The 16345-nt window shown below is 49.0% G+C and overlaps 2 protein-coding genes and 1 non-coding gene across 3 annotated transcripts in view; all 3 read left to right on the top strand.

Annotated features, from left to right (window-relative positions):
• The first annotated feature begins 4234 nt into the window (after positions 1–4234).
• Positions 4235–8917, top strand: RPLP2 (ribosomal protein lateral stalk subunit P2). Its single transcript, XM_059474300.1, has 5 exons — positions 4235–4352; positions 4823–4946; positions 6673–6721; positions 8305–8403; positions 8800–8917. The coding sequence occupies exons 2-5, from the start codon at positions 4824–4826 to the stop codon at positions 8874–8876; spliced, it is 348 nt and encodes a 115-aa protein (XP_059330283.1). The 5' UTR covers positions 4235–4352; position 4823; the 3' UTR covers positions 8877–8917.
• On the top strand, positions 6860–6992 carry LOC132075228 (small nucleolar RNA SNORA52). The gene has a single exon (XR_009418741.1). It is a non-coding gene; the product is annotated as a small nucleolar RNA SNORA52 (small nucleolar RNA).
• A 5926-nt stretch (positions 8918–14843) lies between the features above and the next one.
• Positions 14844–16345, top strand: part of PNPLA2 (patatin like phospholipase domain containing 2) — a 28624-nt gene continuing 27122 nt past the window's right edge. The window contains exon 1 of the mRNA XM_059474793.1: positions 14844–15197. Within this exon, the coding sequence (XP_059330776.1) occupies positions 15011–15197 (187 nt within the window). The 5' untranslated portion in view covers positions 14844–15010. The remainder of the gene's footprint in view (positions 15198–16345) is intronic.

Here is a 16345-nt window from a genome sequence, read left to right as displayed (position 1 = left end):
CACAGAAATGCAGCATGACAGATGTCACAGAGCCTTCTCCTTCTAGAGAAAACCTCTGAATTTTTCCAGCCAACATCTCAGCAGGGAATGGAGCAATTATGCACCATCAGAATAAAGACCAATATTAACTTTAAAAGACATAAATGTAAATGCCTATGCCTAATGCAGATTTCAAGGTGCCTTAGTAGGAAGCTTTATAAATAGAGAAGAAAACTGGGGCAGGGAGAGCTGAGTGAGAAGCAGAGCCCAGAGGTGGCTAACAGACTGTGGCAGGTCCAATCGAACCCGGTTGTGAAACCCAGTGTCAATGGGATAAAAGCAAGTGGACAAAGGGCAGCAGAGAAAACGTGTCAGGGCCAGTGACAGGGTTAGAAAAGACATGTTGGTGGTGCAGGAGCAACACCTCCTGAGTTGGCAATTAAACTGGCTCATGGTGTGAATATCAGGAGCTCTTTGTAAACCTTGCCATGGATCAAATTGGTATACAGGAGTTTCCTTTGAGTGATGCAGAATTAGAACAAACTTGGCTCCAATGTCCGAGGCCAGCAGGCCAGAAACAAGATAACGCCCCAGCAACACCCTGAGGAGCAGCATTAGCCTGTGGGACACAGCAGCACTGATATTCCCAAGGCACAGTGTGAGGGAGGCGTCATCCTCTCAAAGGGCAGAAATGTAAAGGCAAGAAGAAAAGGAAGCAGAACCCAGAGGCAGCTCACAAATTGTGCTGCGCCCTTGTTGAACCAAGTTTGTGAAACTGAGTGCCAATGGGATAAAAGTGAAACTACTGCTTTAGTATAAAGGTGAGCATTTCTTACAAAGACATGGTGCACAATGTGTACACAGCCCCCTTACAGACACGTATGAAAAAGGTCCATCAGCCATAGCTTTGCAAAACTGTCAGTGGTGAAGGAACCAGAGGGTGGGTCCAGAAGCCACAGAGGCAGCCTCAGGGCCAACAAACACGGATAGATGTGGTGCCACAGACACTCTGAAACACAGCCATGCACATGGATACACAGCCCTGCACATGGACACACATCCCACACATGGATACACAACCCGCACATGGATACACACAGCCCTTCACATGGACACACACACCTGCACATGGACACACACACAGCCCTTCACATGGACACACAGCCCTGCACATGGACACACACAGCCCTGCACACGGACACACACAGCCCTTCACATGGTCACACACACACCCCGGACATGGACACACACAGCCCGAACATGGACACACACAGCCCGAACATGGACACACACAGCCCTTCACATGGACACACAGCCCTGCACATGGACACACACACCTGCACAGGGACACACACATAGCCCCGCACAGGGACACACACACCCCGCACATGGACACACACAGCCCCGCACATGGACACACACACCTCGGACATGGACACACACACAGCCCCGCACATGGACACACACACAGCCCCGCACATGGACACACACACCCCGCACATGGACACACACAGCCCGGACATGGACACACACACAGCCCCGCACATGGTCACACACAGCCCCGCACATGGACACACACAGCCCGGACATGGACACACACACAGCCCCGCACATGGTCACACACACAGCCCCGCACATGGACACACACAGCCCCGCACATGGACACACACAGCCCGGACATGGACACACACAGCCCTTAACACGGACGCACACCGGCCCGGGCTGCCCGCAGCCCCCCGTGCCCCGGCCCCGTCCCCAGGCGCGCTGCCCAGGCCCCAGCAGCAGCCGCAGCCGCCCCCGGTGCCCGGCTCGTCTCACCCCTCCGCACCGGCCCCGGGCGCTCGGCAGCCGGGGCTGGGCTGGGCAGGGCAGAGCTCTGCCCGCCACTTCCTGAAAAGTTCTCGGGAGCTGCGCCGCGGTCCGGGGCGGGACGGGACGGGGGAGGTGCCAGAGGCAGCGGGACACGGGCCGGATGGCATGGGTAACAGTATCCAGGCGTCCTGCTGCCACAGCAAGGGCACGAAAGATTTTCCCCACACGGCCTCGGCCCTGGCACCGCAGCCGGTCCCGGTTCGGCTCCCCTGGGCTCCAAGCGAGCGGGAGGCACGGGCAGCTCCGGGTGTTGTGCTCATTCCATACAAATCTAGGGAGGGAAATGGAGCAGGGGCTGCGAGCCTAAGAGGGCGCAGGGCTGGGGCTGCCCTGAAGGGAGATCTGTAGCCAGGTGGGGGTCAGCCTCTTCTCCCAAGAAACAAGTGACAGGACAAGAGGACGTGCTCTCCAGCTTATGTCCAGGTTCAGGCTGGACGTCAGGAAGAACTGCTTCACAGAAAGGGTGGTCAGGCATTGGAATGAGATGCCCCGCCAAGTGGTGGCGTGACTGTCTCTGGAAGTGTTTAAGGAAAGACACTCAGTGCCATGGTCTAGTTGACAGGGTGGGGTTTGGTCATAGGTTGGACTTGATGATCTCAGAAGTCTTTCCCAACTTATTGATTCTGGGACTCTGGATGCAAGCTGCACATGGCCCTGAGGGAAATTTCCTACAGGTAGTAGACAACAACCACTGACTACTGCTCCAAGCTCTGGCTCAGTTATAACACCCTGAGCCTGGTCGTTTTCTGAGAGCACCTGAGCTACCACAGAAGCCCCACCACACTGGGGATCTCTGGGGCACCCCCAGGGCAGCAAGGCTGGGACAGCCACAGCCCAGGCTGCTGAACCAGCACGCCTGGTTTGTTTGCATCCAATGGGTTTCAGCACAGCGTTAACTTTTTACTTCCATTCCTTTCCCCAGTGCAGGAAATCAAGTGAATAAACACAGGTGGTGACTCCCGTAATCCCATGGCACAGGATTACCAGCTCCCAGCCTCCCAGCACAGGAGAGCAGCCCTGTCCCTCCTGTGGAGCCTTGCCTCAGTGTGCTGTCCCACAAGTGTGTTCTGCCACCCAGTGTGGAAGAAGCCAATCTACACACGGAGTTGAGGTATTTCACAAATATTTAATTCAGATTGGAAAAGACCTCCAAGGTCATTCAGTCCAACCCACGGCCAATAGACCATGGCACTAAGCACCTACCACATCCAGTCTTTCCTTAAACACCTCTAGGGAGAGTGACTCCACTTTGCTCTGGCCAGTCCATTCCAATGTCTAATCTCCCTTTCTGTGAAGAAATTCTTCTGAATGTTTAATCTGAACCTTCCCTGACACGGTTTGAGGCTATGTTCTCTTGTCCTGTACTAATTACCAGGGAGAAGAGGCCAACCCCTGCCTTTCTACAGCCTCCTTTCAGGTGGTTGCACAGAGTGCTAAGGTCACCTCTGAACCTCCTAAACACCCCCAGCTCCATTGCCCTTCTCCAGACACATTCCAGCAGCTCAATGTCTGAATTGAAGTGAGGGGCTCAGAACTGGACACAGGGCTTGAGGTGTGGCCTCACTTGTGCCAAGGGATGATCACTTCCCTAATCCTGCTGGCCACTCCAAGATCAAGTTCCACCACCGACCACACACCGCTGTGACAACTAGAGCAAAGCTAACTGGTATGTCCTGTTGTTCCCACAACACCTCCAGGGACAATGGTTCCACCACCTCCCGGGGAGCTTTTTCCAATACCTGACCACCCTTTCCATGAAGAAAGGCAACAAGGCCAGACACTGGCTTTCTGGGTTCATCACCCATTGCCCGTCTCTGCACTGATACAAAACAAACAAATACTTATTTGAGGGCTGTGTGTGTGGATCTGCCTAGGGTGCACCTGGTGGCAGAACCCAGCTCACGGGACAAATGGAGGGGACTGTGCTGACCCTACCAGGCCAGTCCAGGGCAGCATTCCAGAGGTGGAGAACAGTATTAAGCTGTGGCAGGGGAGGTTTAGGTTGAACATCAGGAATAATTTCTCCACAGAAAGAGTGATCAGACATTGGAACAGACTGCGCGGGGCTGGAGGTGCAGTCACTGTTCCTGCAGGTGTCCAAGGAAAGACTGAATGTGGCACTCAGTGCCATGTTCTAGTGGACAGAGTGGCATTAGGTCAGAGGTGTGACGCGGTTATCGCAGAGGTGTTTTCCAATGTCCTTCACTCTGTGACCCCGTGATTTGGGGAATCTCCACCATCCCAGCACAAACCCCAAGGCCGCATAGCACACCCAGCATGGGCAGCCCATGCTCTGCGCATGCGCTACCGGCCGCGCTGGCGGCGGCCGCACCCGCGGCTCCCCATTGGCCTGCGCGCTGCCCGCCGCTCCGGCCCAATGGCAGCGCTCGTTGTTGAGGGGTAGCGGGAAGAAGGCGTTGCCGAGGCCTCGCCTCTTCCTTTCGCCGCCGCTCTGCCCTCGCGCGCGCACGTCCTAGGCCGCTGTCCCGCGCCGCCGCCAGGTAAGGGCGCGGCGCGCCCCCCTCCGCGGCAGTGGTGCCGTCCGGCCCGCGCGCGCCAGCCCCGCCACGACCGCGGGGCTCGGGCGAGATCACTCGGGCTGGAAGGAGGGGAGGGGGGGGCAGGAGGGGAGAACGGCGGCCATGTGCTCTCCCGGCCCGCGCCTGGGCCGGGGCTGGCGGAGGCACGGGACGGGCTGAGGCACGGGACGGGCTGAGGCGGACACCAGATCGGCAGTGCCGCGTTACTGCTTCGTGTCGGGAGAGGTGTGCGGTGCCGGCGCGGGCGGGAGCGTGTGCGGACCGCCCGCGGGAGGGCCCCGTGCTGGCACAGCCTGCGCAGCGTGGCCTCGCCGGCCGCGGGCCCTCCTTTGGAAGCGGAGCCGCAGGACTGTGGCTCGGAGGGAGCAGGGATGGGCTCTCTCCGAGCACGCGGAACTCGGCCGGGCTGAAACTCTCCTCTCCTCTTGCAGGATGCGTTACGTCGCTGCTTACCTGCTCGCCGTGCTCGGGGGCAACGAGTCCCCCACGTCCAAGGACTTAAAAAAGATCCTCGACAGCGTCGGCATCGAGACGGATGATGAACGCATGAACAAGGTGGCGTTGCCTCTTTATTCCAGATGTCCCAGCCAGCACCAGACATTGGAGCTGTTTCCTTGGCTTCAGTGTTCCCGTTGCCTCCCTATTGGTGTGCTCTTACACTGTTCAGACATTTGGTGATCCTTACCAGTGTGAATTCTAAACACTGCTGAGCCAGTCATAAGTTTTTACAACTTTTGTTGAAAGTCTGGTTTTCTTATTCAATACCTCTGCAAAGGTATTGAGTGTATTCAATACCTCTACAAAGGTCTCTGTCAGTTGTTGCTGGCTTCTGGTAGTTCAGGCTAATCATCCTCATTGAGATGGTGGCTGCATATAAGGATGCACTGAAAATGTTCTGACATGGTCTGCACTGAAGGTTCACTTCTTATTTTCAGTCAGTATCGATCCAGAGCTAACACTTTTGAAGGTCTGATACTCAGTAATACATTTTTATTTAGTGTGCTGCAAAGCAGCATTTGTTTCCTCACCAAGAAACATAGGCAAGTCCTAACATGGAGATTAAAGGTATTTGAGGATAATATATAGGAAGGTTTTGGAAATTAATATGAATGTGGTTATGTTAAAAAACGACTTCTAAAGAGTATATTAATTAGAATGTTTTTTGTGAAATAATAGATCTTCAGCATTGTGGACCTAGAAATAATTAACAATGGAGAAAAAAACCAAGAACCAATAAAATGATCTTATCACTTTTCTCATACTCCTATGTGAAGTGTTTCCAGAGAAGTACAGTTGAAAAGAAACTATTTTTCCAGTATTTTGCCATAGGCCCAACAAGACAGAGGGTTGGCTGAGCTGACAGTGTCCTTACTATGGTTTGGAATGTTGGTTTGAACTCGTGGTGCTCCTGTTTAAATGCCAGGTCTTTTGGTTTTGGCTCCTTTAGGTTTAATGCCTTAATTAATTGCTTCCTTTGATCCTCCAATATTCAGAAAGCTGTTCTGGAATCTGTTTTGGTCATAATTAATTTTTGGGTTGTCTGTATTTTAAGCCTGTGTAAATGTAGTGAAGTCTTAAAAGCACCTTTCTCTTGGATGGAGCAGTGATGCAGGCACATATTTCACACATCCCACACTCTGTGTAAGCAGAAGGTGCCTGTTAAAAAGCTCTTGCTAAAGTCCTTTAGATTTGGCCACTGACTCCTGGTAGCTGGGACTCACCAGTAAGTTCTGGAGCATTATTTTTAAGTGCTTGCTTTAACAGTTTTGGGGTTTGTGTTTTGCTTTTGTCATCTCTGGTTATACAACAATGGTCCTAAAATTAAAGTCGGAACTCTGTGTTCCAGGGCAAGGATACAATAGGTTGGCTTTTAACATGTGGTAGGACTAGGAATGGGACCCTGTGGTTTTGGGTCCAGAACCCAGTGCTTCAGAGCCTCCCAGGGGCCATTAAGCAAGAAATGTAAACAGTCCCTCAGTGACTTACACTGTTGGTGGGGCTTCCTAATTGGTTCCACAACATTTCTGTATCCTCTATTTTCCAAGTTCACTGGATTAGTTATGAGTTCAGCAACAGATTTCATGAAAATGCTTAAAGTACTAAAGACTTAGCTGAAGTTTTCATGTCAGTGTTCTGTTCCTGGTACTTAAAAGTAAGGAATTTTGGGGCTAGATAAGCAGCAGGATGGAGGCACTGCATATGATGATTTATCAGTACTTGTTTAAATGTAAGTTGTTCTTATGCTGTTTGGAAACTCTAACATTGTAAATTTTACTTACAGGTTATTAGTGAGCTGAATGGAAAAAATATTGAAGATGTAATTGCCCAGGGTAAGTAGAGTCTCTGAATGAGCCAGGTAATTGCCTCTGTTCCTTTGATAGCCTAGACCTGAGAGTAGGGAATTGCTGCCAAGTCACAGACTCTTTGTCTGTTCAGCAATGTGGATCACAGCTGGATTGAGTGGAATCAGGTCCATTCTAATTCCCTGCAGGTCAGTGCCAGTACCTGCTGGGTTTCGCTTGTGGACCACATTAAACTGGAGAACTGAAACATGTATGAGCTTACTGGAAGTCTGCTCATGATGGAGTTTTCTGGACATCTTGATAAGAGACCGAGCTGTCCTTTGGGGTCTCTAGGAGATGTTTTGTGTTTCACCCACTTGTGTGCCCCAGTGATGTGAAACATAAGGAACAGGCAGTTGGCATTGGGGTGCAGCTCCACTCTCTGCCATGAGCACAAGCCTCCAGTGCACATGTCTTGTAGAGCTCTCAGAGTCCAGCATTTCCTTTTCCCTGAGACAGAACTCTGAGGGCTGATTTCCATAAAAATTTGTGCTCTCACTGAGGCTGGAACTTTTTACATGACTGACTGGGTCGTAGGGCTGAAGTAAAGCAGAGCTGAGGTAGTGCAAAGGTTTCTGAATAATGAATTTTTACTATTTTGCAAGTGTATAGGCACAAGGGAATTTGCAGGCATATTTTTTGTTTAAAGGTAGCCAGCACTTTGCCTGGCCTTGCGTCAGGAGCAGGCACTGGACATTTCTATCCATGTGGTTTGAAAGACCTAAGAGAGCTATTATAGTTGTGGTTACAACACACGCTGTCTCTTTCTGTAATACTTTAAATAAATTGTTTCTTAGAGCATACATGCATATGAAACATGTTTGTTTACTTTGCTAGTTTAATTAGATCTTGAAGTAACAGGGAATTATTTAGAAACTGATTCCCAGAAACTGGAATACAGGCAAACGTAGTGTGTATGTGACCTTTGAATGCCAAGGGAGCCTTGGTATGTGAAAGGCAAGAGGCCAGAGAACTTGCTGCCTTTCCAAATACAAACAGAAATCAGAAGTCTCAAAGGAGATGCAATATAGGGTTCATAGGGTGCTGAGGAATTTGTTTAAATACTGTACTCTTTGCCATAAATAAATCAATCTTTCCCTTTCTCTCCTGTGTGATCCCGTTATGCCCTCAGAGTTCTCTTTACCCTTAAAGGGGAAAAAAGAGGAGCAGGAGAAAGCAGTGCTGCCAGTGTTGCTCTTGAGGTACATTATCACTTTCTGGGCTACTGTGCTGTATTCAGAGAACAATGTGGGTGTGCGAAATTGGATGTGTTTGCTGCTATTTTTATGACAGCTTTTGGAAGAAAGGGACTTTTTGAACAGAAGAAAACTTACTAATAATATGCTGCCAGTGTTCTTGGGGTAAGCCTTTGTGAATCTTAAAAGTCCTGAGTGTTTTCCATAGAATGCTTTACATTTATCATGAATGCAGCCTCTTGCTCCTTTCAGCAGATTAGTGACAGGTTCAATCCATGAGACAGGATCAGTTTTTTCCTGCACTTTTCCATTTCCCCTAACTTGTGTGCTTGGGATGAGCGTGTAAATAAATACCCTCTCTTGTGTCCCGTTCAGGTAATGGAAAGCTTGCCAGCATGCCGGCTGGGGGAGCCGTGGCAGTCTCAGCTGGAGGGGGCTCTGCTGCTCCTGCCGCAGCTGCGGCCCCTGCTGCCGGTGAGTGAGAGTGCAGAGCTGTGGCTCCAGGGCAACTCCTTTTGTCTCTGGTAACAGCTTAACAGCTGAGTCAACGTTTCAAGGCTTCTCCACTTCAGCTGTTCAGTGATGGAAGTGTCAACTGAACAGTTACTTTTCCTTTGGACAGTCAGAAGCATTTGCTCTTTGTCTGCCTTAGGATTGGTGTTGCTTAAAACTAAAAATCGAAAGAGACTTGGTGGTGTAAAGCACATTTCTGCAACAGTAATGTCGGTATCCATTCAGTGTTACTTGGTTGCTGAAAGGGAATGAGATAAACCCTGCAGGCAGGGAAGCTGAGACCACCAAATCTTGTATCTTGGAAATCTGTGGTGCAGTGTGAATACTGACTATTCACTTGGTCTTTTTTTTCTTCAGCTGAGGAGAAGAAAGAGGAGAAGAAGGAGGAATCAGAAGAATCTGATGATGACATGGGATTCGGCCTCTTTGATTAATTATTTGTTATAGAGAAGTTATTAAAATTCTTTGTTTTAAATGTTTCCGTGTTTATTATTATTACCGTGCAAGTGCTCTTGGATTCAGCTGTTCTTTCAAGAGCTCTAACACAGCTTTGATTTTTATCTCTGTCTGCAATAGGTGTGTGAATTTTCTGGCAGACTATAAGACTCAGCTCTGTGAGTACTGAGGAGATGGCAAAGCTTGTGTGAACCTGGGTGCTTGTTTTGACACTGCTATTTCTCAAACAGTGTGTGGAAACTGAATCTTCCTGATGTTAGCCACCTCCATTCTGTTTTGCTCTCAGTTACTCAGTGAAGTGGCTCATCTATTCAGCAATGAAAGGACTTTGTTTTCTAGGATCTGTTTATTCAATTCCAAAATGTGAAACTGAATGAACAGCAGGCCTGAATTAGGCCAGTAACATAATTTCAGAGCTAATTATAGTAATTTGGTTTTTAAATGTTTAAAAGCACCGATTTCATGACTGTCAGATTCCAAGATCTAGGGACAACATCAATAAAATGGTTGACTAGGATTTCCTGGTACATCCATATGCTTAACAGTCTGTAACCAGAAAAAATCCTAACTGCATCCTGCTGTCATAAGACACAGATCAATGCAGTGGTGCCCTTCATGCTGAATGGCTGTTCTGGGATATCAGGACATAAATTGTACCTTGATCTGAACAAAGAAACATGAGAATGGTGTTTTCGGAGAACTGAAACATCTCTGGCATGCCAAGAACTTACCAGACTGAGAGGAAAGTGAATTTTGCTTTATTTATGAAGTGTACTGCTAGAAGATGGTTTTGGCCGGCAACTTAACATGGCTTCTTGTGGAAGTCTTTATCTGTCATTGTAGGTAGAGTACATATTGCATGTGTGATGATCTTCCTGTGATTAAGTCTGCACAAGTAGAGTCAAAAAGATACCCCTGCAGTGTGTATACTGAAGAGCTTTTCTAGTGTAGTTGTTTTTGGGGGAAAAGCAGTTGCTGATACAGCTGTGTTCATATGAGTCATTGGACAAAGCATGGAAAATACTTCTGGGAGTAGAGCTGGGTGAAATCCGAGTAGGAAAAACTATTTCATCTCTGGTGTACTGAGAGAAAACACCCCATACTTCACAGCAAAGCAAAAGAGCAGTTGGAAGTTAGATTCTCAAAATGGCCATGATTTAAGCAACTAACCCTTGCTGCCCTTCTCTCCCTCGTGCCAGAAAAATGTACAGCAGTAACAGTGCCAATACCTTGCATCTACTTTGTCTCTTAAGTGCCAGCCTGGTGATCTGGTAGTAATGGAAACCATTCATTGTTCACCGTGGTTCTCTGTCAGACCCATAATGGCCCTGGTTCAGTCCTGGGAGCAGGGGGGCTGTGTTGCTTTTCTTGCTGATTTCTCCATTTCAGGTCACTGAAAAAGAGTGGATTTTGGATGTGGATTTAGTGAGAGGTGTCTCCCCCCTCCCCAGTAGTGCTTTGCTTTGCTGCCTCAAGAGCACCAGCAGTGTTTACACAGGAAGGGATTGCCCTGGCACAGCACTCAGGGTTTTTCCATGCAAAAGGAATTTATTTGAATGGCACTGAGCTATTTGATGAATTTGCTGTGCCCAGGCTCATGAGATGAAACAAACCTGTGGTGCCAGTTGCTGGCTACTGTGATGAGGGGAGGAGTATAACTACATCTAGACTAACTTATTTTTTCACCCTGTTTTTGTCTTCTTCCCATGAAGATAAAACCTTGAACTATGTGCCTGATCCTGCAGTGGGTGTCCTCTTAACAACCTTTAAATTCCTTTGCAAAAGTGCAAAACTGTCAGTTAGCCTGCTCTGAGCAAAAGACTGGCTCATTGCTAAACTGTTCTGAGAAGAAACTTCTGGGGGCAGCTCTCAGGGAAAGCACTGAAAATAGAGCTTTCATCACAGTGCCACAAGGAATCAATGTAGCATAACCACCTTGTAAGTTTTTCTTGAAAAGAACAGGGCATGGCTCAGCTTTGCTTCAAGATTTCACACACATTTTGCAGAATTTGCTAAAACCTCTTCATAGTGAACATTTCTTCTGAACACAAAATCAAACCTATTGTTTACTTCCCCCTTCCTTACCTATTTATGAAACTGTTGCCACCTGATGGCTTTGTACATGAGCAGTGATGTGCCTGGAAGTCTATTGCACACTTGTTTGGTGCTCTACATGGAGTTCCCTCTGTTCTGATTTCAATGAGCTTCAGCTGTGAAGGAGATGGGATCCCTGCTTCTGCGCTGTAGTCACTGTTCAGAATTTTCAAGTCTCAGCAATGCCCTTTCAGACTTATCAAAGGCAAGGGTGGATGCATGGCATTCCATGATTCTCTCAGAGGAGACTAGTGCCTGCTCATACTTGGACTTGTTGCCTAGTCCGTCCCCCTTACAGAATCAATTTTAGCTAGAGAAGATTTTTCCTGATTTCTTCATAAAAGATGGGCTCAAGGACATTGAAGAGAAAGGGAGGGATAGTCCTGTGCCTGGAGATTACACTAGTAACTGAGCATTACCAAATTGACAGCAGGGGAGACTGATTTAGTCATGGGCTTGACGTTGAAACACGCAGGCTTTCCTCACTGGTACACAACTGCTGTGCTGTCACAAATCAGCTCTCACTGAACATCATTCCTTACAAACACCATGGGGCAGGGAGAGGGACAAGGCATCTCCACTACTTGGAAAGCAGGGAGGATGTCCTGGACACTACTGTAAAGCAATAAGCAATGGCTCCCTGGGGCCACTCTCAACTGGTTTCACTCTTACTACCAAGGCCCAGTTTTGCAAGCTCCTACAGGCAGTAGGCCTGCTGAACTCAGGAGGTTTGACTTACGTGGGTGCAGAGATGGCTGTAGTACCTTTCCTAGAAGAAAAATTGAGTCCCAAAGGAGCAGGACTGCTCCTCTGCCTCAGGACATGCTCCTATGAAGCACGTGCCAAGAGTCTGCCATGGAATGACCTGACATACACAAACATCACAGGTAAGAAAAAGACATTTAACTACGGCTTTCCAGTGATGCTGAGAGCACTTGCATTGAGCTTCATGACTGGTGTGCTTTTCTTGCTGACTATGGACAACAATACTACAGTAACATTCTGGAATCAACATTGTAACAGGCTGCCTTTGGTCTTCCTTTGAATTCCCAATGGCTGGCAAAAACACAAAGTCTTCCTGAAAAAGCAGAGATTGTTTGCCTGTATGTTATCATCTTAAAGGTACTAACAGCTCACTGTTCATTAGGCTAGAAAACAAACACAACAACGAGAGATTGTATGTGAAGCCGTCTCTGTGGCATCTCAGCTTGCAGGGGCATGAGTGGATTTGAAGAGTTTCAGTTGAGTTTAACATGCAGGAAAAGCTGCCTTGTAAATCCCACTGGTCTGGCTTACTGCTGCATTGTGAGCAATTGCAGAACTATTGCACTTTCTTACGGGGGGGAAAGAGATTAGTTTTGAGGGTTAATTCATTTTTGAGAAAAGCACAGTTGTTTGTCAGCCTGCTAGTGCCAGTACCCAGGCAGCACTCCACAAGAGATTAGTGTTCACATGGTTCGTTTCATCGACCTGTTTCAACAGGGCAGCATTAACCTCCTCAAATAAGTAACCTTGAGGGCCAAGGCAGTGATGTAAACAACTCAGGATGAGATTGCTGTTGGGAAATCAAGTGAAACTAACTCCAGCATTGTCACAGCATTGTTGTTTCTATTTTCCAGAAACACTAGGAACATTAAGGCTTGTGAAATGCTGGAAAAAGAGGGAGCAGCACTGGCTCCAGAATGAAGATGTTCTTGTGGTTACAGATGTTTGGGAGGTATCTGCAGACAAGGTTCAGTGGTCAGTTTTGCCACAGACTTCTGCTCAAGTCACAGCCCAGTGACCAATTCTTCTGCAGAACAATCCCTGTTGTGGAAAAGGCAAGTCACGATGTTTCCTTTGGGATTGACTACATGAAAATACCTTCCTGTGTCATCAGAAGCATGGGGTGGAAGCTCCGTGATGGCCTTGGTGTTAAGGGTCTGTAAGAGAGTCATGGCTCAGGTGTGCCAGGGCTCCCCTCTCCAGGTGGAGACGAGGGTTATGTAGCCACACCAAATTCAAGGGAGGAAGGAAATTACAAAAGCAACTAGAGGTATGAGAGGAAGGGAGAGAAGGGTGGGTATAGAGAGGGGATTAAGGTAAGCAGGGTTAATTCTTTATGTACTCCAGGATGTTAATATGTATAAAGGGGAGTTCCTGGCAGCTAGGTGAGGTGGGCTTGGGGGCAGGACATGAAAGAAAGCTAAAGCTGTACTCCTGCCTGTCTGATGAAAGCAAAGGGCAAACACTTAATGGAAAAGTGCTCTGTCTGTAGAGGCTGGAGTATGATGTCTAACTTGAACTCAAATATTGGACTTATGCAAGGGTTACCTGCTGAATTTAGCTTCCATCACGTGACTGTGGGGCAGCAGGCTGAGGCATTAAACAGCTGTTCTTGCAACCTGGATAGCCACTCTTTAGGGAGGGTATTAGCCTCCCTCCTATCATTTGAAAGGACGTTTGGAGTGGAAGGAACAGGAAGAAGGGCTACTTGGATAACCTCTAATAGCCCAAATGGTGAAAGAGCTGTTAAGTACACATATAACACTATCCAAGTGAGAAGCTTCTGACCAGTTGTAAGAAAATGAATGCAAATTGCTTTATGCCAAGATTAATGAAGTAGTTTTTTAAACCTTGGTAGAAAGTCTTTTTTGCCCTATATTGGTTCAATTAAAAATTTATGCTTTTTGTTTTGTATCCCTCAAACCTCCCTCCTGCTGATCTTGCTTCCTAGCTTTGAGTAGAGCAGCTCTTTTTCTTGCTATGCTTATCTTTTTGATGTCCCTGTAAACGTTCGTACTTACCTAATGATTTGGATGTCTGTAGTCTGTATTGTTTATGGCAAGGAGATCTTTACAGCTTCTGAAATCTATTTTGATGATCTACTAGCATTGGCCTCTCACCCAGTGCTGCTCTGTGGTGACCATGTGCAGAAGTACTGCTGAAAATCACAGTTGCCCTGACTAAATGTAAGCATTTTTCTGAGCTTAGAGGCATGTGGAGAAAAAAATGTTGAGGAAAGGTTGGGAATGGTAAGCAACTGTGTGTGTTTTGGTGATTTGTGTACAACAGTTTACAACTTCCTCATGAAGGGAAGAGGCAGACACTGATCTCTTCTCTCTGGTGAGCAGTGACAGGACTGGAGGGAATGGCCTGAAACTGTGTCAGGGCAGATTTAGGTTGGATAGTAAAAAAAGGTTCTTCCCCCAGAGGGTGGTTGAGGACTGGAACAGGTTCCGCAGGGAAGTGGTCACAACACAAGCCTTAACAAGAGTTTACGAAGTGTTTGGACAATACTCTTGGGCACATGGTGTGACTCTTGGGGACTTCCTGTGCAGGTCCAGGAGCTGGACTCGATGATTCTTACGGGTCCCTTCCAATGATTTTATTAGTTTTGAAGGGGGACAGGGATTACCTTTTTCCCAGTTCTTGCCCTATTGCTGTGACAAGACTTGCCTTCTTCTGATTCCTCAGCTTTTTGTGAAAGGGGAAAGCTTTTCCTGTTCTCTCACGTTTCTTGCCCCATCCCTGAAAACAAGGGAAACCCCAAGGACTTGGAGCAGATGCCAAGAATCGGGATGTTCCGCGAGGGAAGGACATCCTGCTGCCCCGGGACAGGGCGAGGTTTGGGGCGCTGCGAGCAGCCGCAGCCCTCTCCCTCGGAGTGGCGGGCTCGGCCCTTTGCCGCTTCGGGCGGCGCTGGCCCGGCCCCGCAATGCCCGGCCCGGGAGCGGGTTCACCGGAGGAAGGGTTGGCAGGAGGGGCCGGGCGCTCCGAGGGGCGGCGGCCATGTTCGGGGGCGGGCCCGAGGGCCGGTCCGCCGCGTATAAAGCTGGCTGCCGGGGCCGCTCTCCCAGCGGCAAGCCCTGCCGTGTTCCGCAGTCGCATCCTTGGCAGCGGCGCTGCTTTTCCGGCTGTCCCGCCTGTCCCGCCTGTCCCGAGGCGGCGCGGAAATAGACCCGCGGCTTCACTGCTCCGCCGCGGCTGCTGCTGCCTCCCTCCCGGCACCCTCCGCCTCCAGCGGGGCGCGGAGACCATGTTCCCGCCGGACTCCACCTGGAATATCTCCTTCGCCGGCTGCGGCTTCCTGGGGATCTACCACGTCGGCGTGGCCAGCTGCCTGAAGGAACATGCCCCGTTCCTGGTGGCCAACGCCAAGAAGGTGTACGGCGCCTCGGCCGGGGCGCTCACCGCCACCGCCCTCGTCAGCGGCGCCTGCCTCGGTAAGCGTGGGCCGAGCCCGGCGCAACTTCGCGTGTTCCCTTCGTTACTACTAATTTGTTAATTAGAGCACCAGCGAGGGGATGTGGGTGTATATATGTATGTGCATGTAAATAGCTCTGCGCCCGCCTCCTCCCGAAGTGCGAGCGGCGCTTTGTTTTTAAGGCCTTTACCCCCGCCGCGGTCCCTGCCGGGTGGCTGAGGTCAGGGAGGCCCCTGATGGTAGAAGTCAGCACAGGGCTCCTGGCTCTGACACCACACACAGAGACATCTATAGCGTGGACCTGCTGCGCTCGGTTTGCGGGTTTACCTTGCTCGGGTGTAGGAGAGGAGCCTCTCGCCGTGTGGGCACTGGCCTTTGGTGGCTGTGAACCGGCTGGAGATGGAGACCCGGAGTTTGTGTGTGCAGATGGGAGCTGGGCAGCATCTCTGAGGAGCACAGCCTTCAGGCTGCGTGTTTGTTTCTGGAAGAGTGTTATTCCTTGGGATCTTTGGCACTGAGGAATTCTCTTGCCCTTTGCAAGAGCTAGATCTCCAGTTTAGCTAGATTTTATCTCTGTTTTCAAGTTACAGAATAAACTTAAAACGTTATCTCTGAAGCAAGCACACAGTGTATACGGTGTATCCCTATGCCTGGGTAACAGCTGAAGAAAATGGTTTGTGGTGCCTCCTGGCTTTCTTGTTGTTTTATATTTGGGAGGAAGCTAACAAACACGTGTTAGACTCTGTACTTGGAAGCTTTTATGTTGAGAATAACAAATGGAGAAAAATTTCTTAAGCTTGAGAGGGGATTGTGGTGTGAGAGAATCGGGTCTATCTGTTTAGTCTGAGAATTATGAGCCTCTCCTAGAGATAAGGGCAGCCAGAGCTGTTTATTGCTTGAAGTTCTCTCACTTTGACAGGTGTTTTTCCACAGCACTCCTTTCTGAGATGTAGCCCTCATGCAGCAAAAGTTAGTATTTTCTGTGTAGTTAGGTTTGAAGTTTCCCTTTCTGAGCATTTTGTTTACAGAAATGCCCAGTGAAGTGCATCTGTAACTTCTGGAGCTCTTAACAGCTGTTCAGATCCCAATCTGAGATCTCAAGGCTGTAGTGACGCCTTGGTGCCAACTATTACTGTGGAGAAGGGATAATAATCCCTAATCCCATTT

The sequence above is a fragment of the Ammospiza nelsoni genome, chromosome 6 (genome assembly GCF_027579445.1).
Source record: "Ammospiza nelsoni isolate bAmmNel1 chromosome 6, bAmmNel1.pri, whole genome shotgun sequence".
NCBI lineage: Eukaryota > Metazoa > Chordata > Aves > Passeriformes > Passerellidae > Ammospiza > Ammospiza nelsoni.
Note: the sequence above shows the minus strand (reverse complement) of the source record. Positions and strands in the feature narration are given on the sequence as shown.

Coding starts and splice junctions, on each gene's coding strand:
- RPLP2 (XM_059474300.1), top strand. CDS start 4,824: ATGCGTTACGTCGCTGCTTACCTGCTCGCCGTGCTCGGGGGCAACGAG. Junction 4,947..6,672: donor ATGATGAACGCATGAACAAG/GTGGCGTTGCCT, acceptor TTTTACTTACAG/GTTATTAGTGAGCTGAATGG. Junction 8,404..8,799: donor AGCTGCGGCCCCTGCTGCCG/GTGAGTGAGAGT, acceptor TTTTTTCTTCAG/CTGAGGAGAAGAAAGAGGAG.